Source organism: Schistocerca gregaria, chromosome X (genome assembly GCF_023897955.1).
Source record: "Schistocerca gregaria isolate iqSchGreg1 chromosome X, iqSchGreg1.2, whole genome shotgun sequence".
Classification (NCBI taxonomy): Eukaryota; Metazoa; Arthropoda; class Insecta; order Orthoptera; family Acrididae; genus Schistocerca; species Schistocerca gregaria.
In genome coordinates, this window is record NC_064931.1 from 106,976,697 (window position 1) to 106,990,823 (window position 14,127).

The following is a 14,127-nucleotide window of genomic DNA, read 5'->3' on the forward strand; positions in this document are numbered from 1 at the left end:
CAATACATATACTTCATTGATTCATTCATAATAACTTCATTGTCATCATGGTCTTACACTTTTATCTTCATTTTTCCAACCAAGACTACAGACAGAATCTTGCTACTCTTTTTTGTCTGACTGACCACATACAGTTGCAGCATACACAAATGGATTTGCAAAACAATAAAAAAACTCCTAAATAGAGTTATTTTTAATTCTACTCTCAATTTTATTTCCTCTTCCAACCTCTTGAGGTATGATAACAATTCATTCTAAAGTAACACTTATTGTGGATCACACATTTTTTGAGATTGTGTTCTTTTTACACGTTCTATGTGAAAGCTTGCACAGTTACATGTAGTTTAGTAATGGTAATAAATATTTATTTGCAAGTTGACAAGGTAGACTGTGACCATAAATACAGTTTTTGTACTTCTGTAATTTAAATATTTATTTTAAATGAAACTTGGTTTTGTAACTAATCCAGTAGTACTTAAAGTATTCCATTCCGACATCTTCCATGATGCAGAGATCTGAATACCCAAATTATTTCAGTCTGACATATTCTGCTGTGGAGACATTTGAAAACCTTATTGAAGCAAAGCAGACTGAATTGTCTGTGAAGGTTTAATTATATACTCTTCTCAGTGTATTTTCTGGTCAACATGCATTCACACCAGTTTCATGGTATGTGCTATTGCAAAGTCTGACCTACTGAACATCATATCTAGGTTTGCAATTTTCCAGTCTGTGTGTAATTATTTCATTCCCATTACCTGTAAACCTATTGCATCGAACTTCATCAGTAAGTTTATACAAAGCTTCACCTATGTTGCTCACTATTATTAAATAATCTATGAAGAACATGAATTATAGTTACACTGTTGTAGGCATGTATGTTGCCTATGTAATTGGGTAATAGTAAAAGAAGAAGCACACTGCATTGTAGTACACAAATTTTAACCAGTATTTTTCATTGAGTACCAATTGGTAATTAGGACTGGATGTAACTGATGCACATTTCATAACCTACATATTATACACGTGAATGATTCAAGTCACACTTTTCCTACGCCTTAGATTCCATGTACTTCCAGTTTGTCTAAAGTAATTGCATAATAAACAGTATGTAATTCTTTGGAGAGCTCTAAAATGAGTCCTACCACTTATTCATTACTTTTGTAGAATTATCATTGTTTCATCAATGTAATCCATTAAAGGCATTTATCTGGTCAAAATTCATATTTATTACAGTTCTGTAGTTAAGTAGTTAGTGACCCACTGCTTCATTAATCTCTCTTATACTTTGGAGAATGCTGATAAAATATTTTTCGTCTTTATGCCTGTTACCGCTTTTGAATAATGGTTTCAACTTTTGAAATTTCAATTTCTGTCGAAACAGTTCTTCAGTTAATTATATATTGTTCAAATAAAAAAGGTTCAGATGAGATGTTTTAGGTACCATATCCAGTAAAAAGTAAATATTTTTAAATATTATTTTGAGTTCATGAAAAAAGAAAACTTTGGTATGCATATTATTGACCTGAATTTTCAGGTGCACAAGTTATTCTTCAAAATAAACACACACACACACACACACACACACACACACACACACACACACACACACACACACACACAGAGAGAGAGAGAGAGAGAGAGAGAGAGAGAGAGAGAGAGAGAGAGAGATGTAAGTATACATTTATTGAAGAGGATAGTAAGAAGACAAATTTATTACCTCTACTTTTACTGGTTATGCCCCAAATACTAGTGATGATTAAAGTTTCATAATACTATGTTACTACCATAAATTCAGTGTTCTGTGAAGCTATCAGGGGTTGCTGCGTACTTTTCACAGTTCATAAAACTGTAACTATGAGGCGTTTCATGAGTACTGGATGTATTTCCAACCATATTGTTTCGAAATTAGTCCTTTTGCCACTGTCATTGATAGCAACAATACATTTATTATCCAGTTGCTAAGTGACTTCAATCCATTCATTCATTACATTCTGTAAATAGAGAGTGATAAACAGTAATTAACAAATCTCACTGGAATTCTTTGTTTCTATTATTGGTTTTCCATGTCCATTGAGCATTATCACATATGGAAGTATGATCAGTAAGTTATTATCTAGTACAGCCTGAGTAAATGTTTTGGGATAACGGTCCTGCTTGTTGAAGTAAATTTATTATATCTCAACAGTTTTCATGTAGCTTATGACATTCTTTGTATTTTGTGTGATGTCACCTCAATTAACTGCAGGTACAAATATTTTTCATTGCAGGAACATACGCTATCAATGGTCATCTGGATATTGCTCCAAAGAATTATGCTTTTAATCTGAAACTTTCAGTGGACAAAAATGAACTTAATGTTAATGGCCATCTGAATTATGCTGAACCAAGAAGCATAGATGTTGCTCTTGAAGTTACTTCTCCACAGTATCCTGACTATGGTTATGGTTTCCAACTAATTAACAAAAGAGGAGATGATTCAGTAAGTACAGTGTAATGAATATCCTTATGAATGAATTTAAGTACTGTGTAATAATGTTGGGGAAGCAATTTTAATTTCAATGTTCCGTCAACATAATTGCTACCAGCACCTTAGCACTATTTCTAAAAAAAATTTTACATTAGGACTTAGCAATTTTGAAATTGTTATATTTCTTCAGCTGAGAAATTTTGTCTGTTTCCATCATCAAATATTCATTCATTCATCCATCATATTTCATAGATCCCATCATGAAGGAAAATACAGGGTACACACACATACATATGGTACAATGGTACAGTTGACTCTGAGAAGCTCATCTGCAGAAACCATAATGGTTTTAGGAAAGAGCGGTCATGTGAAACACAGCTGGCCCTCTTTGCGCATGATATACAACAGGCTCTAGATACCGGCTCCCAGGTTGATGCCATATTTCTCGACTTTTGAAAGGCATTCAACTCAGTTCTGCAGTGTCGCTTCCTACAAAAAGTGTGTGCTTATGGTCTATCCAATAACATAAGTGGTTGGATAGAAAGTTTTCTAACAGGCAGGGAGCAGTATGTCGTCCTAAATGGGGTAACTTCAACAGAAACAAGACTAACTTCAGGTGTGCCACAGGACAGCGTAATAGGTCCTCTGCTTTTTATGATTTACGTAAACAATCTAGTTGATGGTATTGACAGCGGCCTTAGACTTTTTTCCAATGATGCTGTTGTCTACAGGTAAGTAGAATCACATGAAAGTTGTTAACAAATCAATGAGGATTTGCAGAAAATAAATGTGTGGTGTAATGACTAGCAGTCATCTCTGAATATTAGTAAGTGCAACGTACTGCATATAACAAGGTGAAAATCCCCATTAATGTATGAGTACAAAATAAATGGTCAGTCTTTGGAAGCGGTAACATCAGTGAAGTATCTGGGTGTGACTATTTGAAATGAACTCAAATGGAATGATCAGATTACACAAGTAACGGGTAAGGCGAACTCTAGATTGCAGTTTATTGGTAGAATCCTGAAGCGATGCAGTCCTTCAACAAAGGAAATAGCTTACAATACATTAGTTCATCCAGTCTTAGAGTAGTGTTTGTCTGTGTGGGACCCTTACCAATTTGAACAATTGGTTCTTTGTCTGTATAGTCTATAAAAAATATAGAAAACTCAACAATAGTTAGAACCACTGCATACAAAATGTCTCTCTTTGTCATAGTGTGCACCAAAAATGTTGTTTCAACCACAATAAGTTTTCCAGCACCATAAAATGCATAGAACTGATTGCGTCAACATTTATACTATTTTGAAATTTTCAGAGTGACAGCAAGATTATATTAGCTGCTGGAAGAGATCTGAAGAGTGATAGATCAAGGATCATTATTGAACACTTCATTAAAGGCAAATATGAGACCCTGGACAAGTTCAATCTAGAAACATCAGGGAAAGGTAAGGAAAAGTTAAGCAAAGTAAATAGCACCATAACTGTTTGATTATCTTCAGTACTGTCGTCAAACCATTAGTAATTAAATCTGAAGTAATTTTTTATTTGTTGATATGTACTTGTCATTGTATGCCTGTACTGATTTTCTAAAGACTATCTGAGCTTGTACTATGCCTCTAAGTACCACAATATTGGAGAAGAATTAAACTTTAATATTATTTTTGGCTCAGACTAGAACTTTTATCTATTTGATATGTTAAATATTCATCAGGTACAAACAAAATGTGTTCTTAACAGTCCTGCAAAATATATCTAAAATGCTATCAGCATGCTCATTCACCTCTTCTCTAAGAGAGAAATTCTTTCAGATTTTCTCTTATATCAGTTTCTTTCAAGTTTTTAACACTTTCTGCAGAGTATAGCTGATTTACCACCTGTACCATCTCTAATATACTTTCCACACTAACACCACTCTATATTTCACCATTTCAGTCTTAGAAATAACAATTTTTGTTGTTAATACAAACTACAGTTACCTTTTTGATTTCGTCACATTGTTATGCTATGTCATATTGCTTGCTTAACAATCAATTATACAGCTGTTTCTTTATGCGAATGATTTACTGTCTTTCCATTATTGTATTACCTCATAATTATCACCTCCTTTGAATGTATATTTTATTCCACTATAAAAATTTGGTTTGCATCATGATAGTCAAAAATTTCATTATAATACGTTTTCAGCATCAGTGAAGTAACGATGCACCACTTTTATTACTGTGTTATTAGTAAGAACTTTATTAAAACATTTTTGCACCATTACTGCTATCATCTGTTTGTACTGAAAATGAGATGTATACTATAGTAATTAGTTTGGGGTAGTCTTTTACACAAAGTCACACCAGTCTGTTTTGTGTAGCTGCTCCATGGCTACAACATTTACATCTTTTTAGTTTGTGTTTTGGATAATTATTATTTTTTGTATGAGTTTTACTAATGTAGATTTCTACCACTGGTCTGGAATATCCTGAAAATACTGGGCTTTTACATAAATTCCACATTATATCAGCTGATAAGGTTCAAAGTAAAAATGACCTTTGCAGAATACAGATACAAGCTGCATGGTTAGAATAAACATTGAAATATAAACATACTTTGAAATTGGTAAAACAGCTGTCAGTATTCCAAATATGGTTGTAATTAGCTCTTTGCTTCTTTCTGTAGGTTGTTTAAGTTAATTTAATGATACTTAATGCTTCATGATGGGTAGAGTTATAGCATCAGAAAAAAAGAACATGATCAGAGACAGTTTAGAGAGAGAGAGAGAGAGAGAGAGAGAGAGAGAGAGAGAGAGAGAGAGACTGGCACATTCAACACCAGTAATTCTCTTGGTCTGAGAAATACAGCTTTTGTAAATGTCTAAATTTTGTTCTCATCCATCCAATACATTTTTAACTTAAGTAGATCCACAGAATTACTAATGCAATTGTTTTATTTTCACTGCAGTCATAGGTACTGGACATGAAATTCTTGGAAAATTTGAAATCAGTTCTAAGCCCAGGCATCTTGAGTATGACCTGAAACTTGGGTATGATGCACTAGAGCTGAGCTCTAGTTTGGTTGCTAAAAGAGACATAAAAGCCCCTGATGATTATGAATTAAAATTTTCAGTAAGTAAAATTTTCACTGATTCATTGCACTTTTATTGTGGATATGAAACATTATTTTCAAATGACCACTACTGAGATACATTTTATTACATGAAAAAATGGCTTATTCAAAAAATTGAACAATATTTAAAAAAAGCCAATTGCAAGGCTTTCAGTTGTCTTTGGAGGTAGTCAGGATTTAAGTTAATAATTTGAATTTATGTAAATCAGGAAGTTCTCAGTATGTAGAAAGAAAAATTTCATCCTCTCTACTTCATTTATTACAGGCAAAAATTCTTGACAATAGTATCCGGATTGAAAGTTCTCGTGAAGTGAAGCCGAAGGATGATTCTGTATTCCTAAACACACTAATAGTGCTATCAGGCAAAAAATACGAACTCCAGGTTGATATCAAGTCTGCAACTGAAGATGAATATCACACTTCCTTGAAAGCTGAAAGCACCTTGAAGATTGAAGGAAAAACTTCAGTCAGGTTTGTGTTTGTCATTGGACTGTACAAGAAGTGGAAAAAGATTTGTATTTATAACTTCACTACAAATTATTACTATTTCAAATTTATTTTTCTGTTTGTTTATAGATTAATCACAGAATTCACAACAGATGCTCAAGCTATAAATGCACATGTTAAACTGTCAAGTGAAGGAGAAGATTCCTTTGAAATTGTTTACAAACTCAATAGAGGTTCTGGAAATCCGAGTGGCAATGCTAAGGTAATTAAAATTATGACAGAGTATAAGACAAAAGATATTTTCAGGATGTTTTTAGATAAGTCAGAATACCATTAATAATAGCTGACTGCATTACATGAAACAATGAGAAAGAGTTATGGCTGTGAAAGTAAATTATAAATGAAGCATCTGATGATTACACTAAGTTTGTTGGGATTTTTCTACTCTGTTAATGGGTTATTGAATAATAGTTCCAGTTCACCTCTTCTTTAGTTACATAAAAACAGCTTTCATTTTCTGTATGCTTTCCTCTGTATTGTTTTCATGCATTTTTTATCATTATTGGTGAAATTTAGAAGAGTAAATTATATCACTGATGTATTTTTAAATATGTGTTACTGGAGTATAATAACCTATATCTGAACATTTATTTCTTCATGTAACACATCTTCTTTCGTTCTATATATAGGTATGAGTAATTTTCCATGCTTCTTCGCAGTACTAGATTTTATATTCTACATTTTCATGTATTTTCTAATTTATAGTAGATATAATATATAATCATAACAAACCTTGATTCATAGTTTGGTTTCTGTTCTGTTGCTGCAACAAGAATACTTTTAACATTGTCTGTAACACTGGTTTTAAATTATTATTGACAAGCAGTTTCAAGGTTATTTAGGTTACAATGTTTCATTGATACCAAGGTCCTTAAAGAAGGGCAACAGGCTTAGAGTTGGCAAGAATGAAGAAGGAAACTACCATAGCTTTGCTGAAGGACCAACACAGCAACTGAATAAGTGATAACTCCCCAGAAAATTTAAATCATGTGGCTGAATGGAAATATGATCTTTGATTCTAGGATATAGATGTCAGAGAAATTAGTGAACTATAGTACATTTTCAAAGGCAGTATTGAAGGAGTTCAGGGAAGCACTACTATAGCTGAAATACAGGCACTACTATAGTTGAAATGCAGTGTTTTAATACATAGAAAGCTGTTACTACAAATGTTCAAGAAGCTTCTTTGGTAAACCCTCATCGCCAGTTTTGTAAAACCTTGTCAGCAGTTTTGTAACGGCCTTGTTGCTACTGCTGTGGAGGCCGAGTTGCCACTGTTGTTATGGTAGGCTGAGTTTGTGGAATGGCTTCTGGTGCAGTACACTGCTAAGACAATTTTTCCCTAATACAATTACACAGCTATGCCCCAGGGTCAGGTAACAGGATAGGAGAATGAAGGTTCTACAACATTCCAAAAAATTAGTAACAAAGTCACAGAAATGAGTTAAAAAGGTTTACTTATCTTTGTGACTTGTCAGATAATGAAATCTGCAACATTGCATGTAATATAACACACAAACGCCCTCAGAGGCTAAGTGCAAATAATCACAGGTAAAGTTCATTGTACACAGCAAATGCAATTCACAACAACTGTCTGTTCACTTCGAAAAGTTCACTAAACTACATTTCCTGTCTAAGACAGCCCTGGACAATGATCTATAACCAACTGGGCAAAAGCTGCTCTTGTGTCTTCCGAGTAGGCTTCTGTCTGTTGTCGTCCGGTCATTGGCAGATTTTACTCGGCCAGCAGTTCGCCAAGGTGAAGTTGATATCTTCATCCTCAGCACTGCCCGTGGTGCTGTCGGAACTCGTGTAAGTGTCGAGTCTCTATGGCACTGGCACCAGCTCACATCTTTGCATCTGTCGTGCTTTTGACCTGGCTGTGTCTTGTTTGGATGAGACAACAGCTTCAGTGAGAATTTTCAGTAGAAAAAAAACATTTAGCTTACAAAATGTTTTTGCAAATTTGGAGAACAAGTATTTCATATAGGTTTGGAAACATTCTGTTGCTTCCATTGTGTACACCAGACTTCAGCCTTTGTATGAGTAGATCTGGAAATATTGGGAATATGATGTGGTTATAACTGTGGAAAACAAAAACTTACAGGAAAATCATGAATATATGATTCTGAAACAAAATTTGATATAGCTGGATATGACAAGGTAGTGGAGGAGGAATTTTGGAACTATTGACAAACGTAAATTACAAACAAAAATACAGTCAAATTTACAGATACTGAGAGCACCTCACTTCTTGGCAGGTTGATTATCAATAATTGTATGCTTGTGTTTTGCAAAACCTGAAACACTTCTCATTTTGAATGGAACTTTGTAGCAGTTGTAGCTAAATATGAGTTTCATATGTTATGTGATCATAGTAACAATATAGTAGTTAGATGCTTACTGTTACACACAATATACTAATATATATATATATATATATCCTGCTAATTATAGGTGTTTGTGAAAAACTACCTGGATGGAACTGTAACATTCAAATACAACAATGGAGTTGGAACTGGCACTCTGCAGATTGATGTACCAAAACTGCACCGTAAAATTAAAGCAACTGGAGATCTTACACTGTCTGGATCACAGCGTTCTGCAGCAATTGATTTGTACTGGGATGCTGATAGAGATCAATCAAAACAGTTGCATTTTAAGACTGAGAATGATGTTAAAGAAAAATCAATTGACTCAAAGTAAGTCTTATATATAATTCAGTTTTATATCAGATTCTTGTCATTCACAATAACAACAACAGCAAATTAGAGTAAATAATCATGTAAAAAAGAATTTTGTTTGTAGGAGCATTTTACCTTGAATGAAAGTGAAATAATTTAGTATAATCTTCACAACAGCTTTTAGTTAAAAAATTTAACTATGTGTTTATCTGTATTTCACTAAATTCTATGTCTTCTTCTCTGCTACTCCAGTATCTCCTCAGAGGAATTTGGAATATTCTACTTCACCTGAGTTCCATGTATTTTTAGATGTCTTATTCTCATAACTGAATTTGTAGAAACCTTAGTATAAGAAAATTTGATATAGCTGGATATGAAAAAGTGTGGAGGAGGAATTTTGGAACTGCATAGAAATATATAAGGGGCAGTCAAATGAAAATGAGACTGACAGATATTTATTACTTCAAAAGTGAACGCCATAACAGTTAATACATTTATCCCTCTGTGGGATAATACAGTTAATGCCTTCATGGAAAAATGGTTGCAGTTGCCTAAAGAACCATGATTGTACCCAGGCATGCACCTCTTCATCTGAAGCAAGTTGGTGGTGGCAAATGTCTTTCCTTAGGGCTCCAAACATATGGGGAAATTGCAAGGACAGATCCACATGTTGCCAGTGCTGTTTCAACAATGCTGTGGAAGTTTTGCTGGGAAGCTAATACACATCATCCATACAGTTCTGATCTCTCCCCATGAAATTTGTGTATTTTTCTAGCGGTGAAGAAAGACATTCATCACCATTGATTTGCTTCAGATGAAGAGCTGCACACCTGAGTACAATCATGGTTCCATAGGCAACTGCAAACATTTTTCCATGAAGGCATTGACCACCTTGTCTCAAATTGTTTCAGTGTTGCAATCTGATATAGTATTTCATATTTTGATAACAACTAATGCTTGCCATAGTGACAGGAGTGTGCATTTGGGTGTCTGTGTGGTTGATTATGTGAATATGCATACTATTGCTGGATAAAGAGCTAGTGTGAATCCCATTCTTTGTTGCTTGTCACTCTATGCATCAATCTGCTATATGTGAGTGGTTGTCTTTCCCTTAGTTTACATTATTAAGCTATAAGCAAAAATGTTCTTTGTGCACATACTAGAGTAACTGCCAAAATAATCCCTATATTAGAGTCCTTCTGATACTATAGTGCTATAGTTTACTCATTCAATATGTTTACACTTTAAGGAACACATTAAGACTACTGGATCAGCTAACAACACTGAACTTCAAAGGAAGCCTTTCTGGAGCAATAGATGATGGTGAACTGGAAGGACAGGGTGAACTGATACTTCCAACTGGAAGATACTTAGGTTTCAAATTAGGAAGAGCACTACATCTTACACAGGCTGATACTAAACTGGGTCTTCAACTTCAAGCAGAAGATCGTGAGAGTGCTTCTAGTAGTCAGCCAAAGTGGAAGACAGACTTCTTACTTGAATCTGGTCTAACAAGAGATTCATTTCAAGGAGAAGCAAAGTTTTTGTTTGAAACAGAAGGAAAGCATGATTTGAAACTGTTCTTGTCTGGAAAATTACTTCCACAAGGAGAGAAAAAACTAATTTCTGGACAGGTAAGTACAGCCCTCTTGCTATGAGTGGATGTATTTATCAGAGGGAAGATAATTTTTCGTTTCAGAATAAAAATAGGTTTATTGTTTTTTTTAAGTTTTGAATTTTCAAGATCACTTAAGAAGAAGTATCATTTAATAATAGACTTTCTGAAATACATAATGTTACCTTGTTTGATGCAGAGAACAGCCAGACAAAATGGTATATTCCATTATAACATGCAAACCACGTTAAGATTGCACATACACTTACATCAAAGTCAAGTTTTTCACTGAACCTTGGCAGGACATACATACAACCCAGCATGCTGGTTATCCATAATGTTACCTTTTTATCTCCTTCAGCACCAGCATTACCAAACAAGAAAGGAAAAGTCTTACAGTATTGTTGGCTTGGTACCTCCAAATGGTAGGAGCAGCTGCCTAATTTGAAAGTGTTTCCCTCTTCTTCACAAAAGGGCCCATTTCCTCATTGTGTATGAGTGTTGTGTCTTATGTGTGCCTCATTGAGTGTAGGTGACTCTAATGGATGTGTGGTGTCATGAGTGTGCTGTATGATGATGAGAGATGGGAGAGGGTGCAACCCAATGTCAGCACATTGTCTACTCTTCTCAAAGAATACCTAGGGTACCACATAGCCTAACATATCCATCTGATGGACGGATCACCATCAAGAATGTCACATGTGCTAACTCAGTGATGCATTGCAGAGAGATTTAAAATCTAATCCAGGACATTTGTGTATAGTTTGGTGATTGGGAACTTATGCCATCCTCTCTCCTCTTCTTGCTGAATAAATGAAAGTACTGAAATTTTCTGCCTCCATTAGGATTTGAACCAGTTACCTCCAAAATACTCATACATTTCAGTACAAATTGTCGTAGGCACATTATCACGCAAAATGTGAAGCATGAAAGACGACTACTAGATTTCCAGAAACGGTCTGTATGAAACGTGTTATTTCAGTCATGGAAACCTAAAAAATAATTTGTGCCACCCATTAGTCACATTTTTTAAATTTTTATTTATTTATTTAGCTTATGACTAAAAATTTCATCAAATAAGAGTTAAAATATTCACTATCACAGAAAAAGTGCAGCCATATGACAAAGGAAAAAACTTTGGAAAAAACATAAAAACATTGAAGAATTTGAAGCAAAATAAGATATATGTGAGAAGATACCAGTGTAGGAACCATTAAAGCTATAAGCACAGATGTATTAGGAAAATAGCAGTTAGAATACTATGAATACACTCCTGATTTTCTGATGGAAGATGAAGCACAGAAACATTCAAAGATGATAATCCCAAATCTAATCAACTTGCAGATGATAGCTATAACGAAAGTGTAATCTTGACAATCACTTTTCTTCCAGTTTTAAGGCAACCAAAAATGGGACTTTTGCAATTATATGTACGAGTTGTGTTAAAAAAGAAACCAAACTTTTGCTATAACACTTTTATTTCTTATCGTACAACATTATAACCACTGTGCCCCTCAAAATAATCTCTGTGCTGGCAATACACCATTCCCATCATTTCTTCCACTTTTGGACAGCCTCCTTGAACACATTTTCTGGGATAGCATGCAGATCTCATGTAGTATTGTCATGAATTTCCTCTATGGTTTGGAAACAACATCCTTTCAATGTGATTTTAAGTTTGGAAAACAGGAAACAGTTTTTTGGGGTTATGTCAGGAGAATATGATAGATCGGTCATTACAGGAATATGATATTTTGCTAGATATCTGCACACAAGCAGTGACATGTGAGGTGGTGCATTGTCATTATGCAATATCCAAGTCTGGTTTTCCCACAGTTCAGTTTTATTCTGATGCCTACTACACCAGCAATTTCTCTAACTGTTAAGCAATGATTTCTGTGGATCACAGCATGAACTGTCTTGACATGGTCATCTTCTGCTTATACAGAAGGTCATCCAGGCTGGGAATAATCACTGTCCAACACTCTGCCATGTTGAAAATGCTTAAACCTCTCATACCACTGTGCGAAAGTCATATAGTCCTCTCCATATGCTTGGCTAAGCAATTGCAATGCCTTTTAGGAAGTTTCACCAACTTTTCAGGAAAATTTCACACACACACACACACACACACACACACACACACACACACACACACACAAACACACACACACAAAAACACTGTTCTTTAGGCTCTTTCATTGACACTTTGGCACTAATCTGACAAGGTAGCATATTGAGGTAGCAAGTTGAGGCAAACAGTTTGATATGAGACATGTGTGGTCTATCAAGTTGGGAAACTACCTCAGATTGGCCTACAAAAACTACATAAGCTACAGCACATGCACGTTGAGTGAGTGTAGAAAAAAAATGAATAGGAGCTTTTTTGTAGTAAATTTATTATAGTTTAATTTTGTACTGCAGCACATTTTGCTGGAGGATGTGGTTTTTGAGTTATTCAAGAAAAACAAGTGATATTAAACGTTTTCTATCTCGGAAACCATTCGGAATAGGGAATACATCCATATGAAGTTTTTTGTTCAGAATCACTAATACTATTACCTCTCAAAGCATGTACCTGTCCTCCTTACTCACCCTGTATATGCAGAAGGCTCTTGCATGTGAACCAAAATCTTGCAGAATGGACTGCCTAGTGTATTGGTGTGCTGTGAGATGCAGTCCAAGCAAAAGCTAACCATATGTTACTTGGTGACAGTTATCCCCGAGAATCAAGACATGTAACTGACAAAAATTATCAATGAGAAATACTGGAAACACCAAAGATTTTTATATTAGGGTGTATAATATTGCAGATATGTTTAAAAGAATGTAGTCTCTAGAATATGTAAGTGTATTTGAATTAACTGTTGTACCAAGTTTATTGAAAAACAGCTATTGTGTGACATAACAAACATTGAATCAGTACAACAATTAAACTAACACTAAAAATTAATGTAGTTTCACAGTTAATTAATATCGATAATGCCAAGTTTCATTATGTATTATCATTATCTATTTAAACATACGTCTTGATAAAGTAAAAGTAGTAACTATTTTTGTTTGATTGCTTGCACAGTCATGAACAGACAAAGAGAATAAAAATGAAGAAACCCTCTTTTGTCTGAGTCAGGAGTGTGAGAAATTATTTGTATATCAATTTGTTTGACAGGAGGGTTTTCAAGAACATGCAATTTTATTAGTTTTCAGGTCAAGGTTCAGTATTAGGTGGCAGAACATCTGTTATCAAGCTTAATTCTGAAATCGATGAAACTTTCATAACATACAACCTCAACAGTGAATGTAGTCAAGGATACCGAGCTAACATTGTTGGCAAGATAAACAGAGGTTACAGTCCAGTTGCTGTGAAGCAGATAGAAAATACTGTGGAATTACTTTTGCCTTTTGACAAACTGAAACAGCTAAAACACACCATAATAGGAACTTTTTCATCTCAACCTGAATCAGCACCCGAGGTAAGAAATTCACATTAAAATTTACTCTGAAGAAGTGATATAAATATGTACCAGAGTATTCTATCAATCAAATTGTACTTCACTTAATTTAGCTTGAAATATTGTCACATTCTTTCTGCACTGCTCCTTTCAGTCTCTTCAGTTAGCACAATTTTCATAAGTGATGCAAAAATTGGACGTTATAGTGATTATTACATTAAATAAATTCTGAATTTTCTATAAGTTTGGGTTTATTATGGTCATATCTTTGCAGAATATGTGCAA

At 34.4% G+C, this 14,127-nt stretch overlaps 1 protein-coding gene across 4 annotated transcripts in view; it reads left to right on the forward strand.

The window, feature by feature from the left end:
- The window catches only part of LOC126299565 (apolipophorins), a 108,544-nt gene that overhangs the window by 44,599 nt on the left and 49,818 nt on the right, over positions 1-14,127 (forward strand). For all 4 annotated transcript variants that reach the window (XM_049991563.1, XM_049991562.1, XM_049991564.1 and 1 more), the window contains exons 21-28: positions 2,271-2,482; positions 3,789-3,918; positions 5,420-5,583; positions 5,850-6,055; positions 6,161-6,293; positions 8,549-8,793; positions 10,025-10,409; positions 13,591-13,863. In XM_049991563.1, coding sequence (XP_049847520.1) covers positions 2,271-2,482; positions 3,789-3,918; positions 5,420-5,583; positions 5,850-6,055; positions 6,161-6,293; positions 8,549-8,793; positions 10,025-10,409; positions 13,591-13,863 — 1,748 coding nt within the window. The remainder of the gene's footprint in view (positions 1-2,270; positions 2,483-3,788; positions 3,919-5,419; positions 5,584-5,849; positions 6,056-6,160; positions 6,294-8,548; positions 8,794-10,024; positions 10,410-13,590; positions 13,864-14,127) is intronic.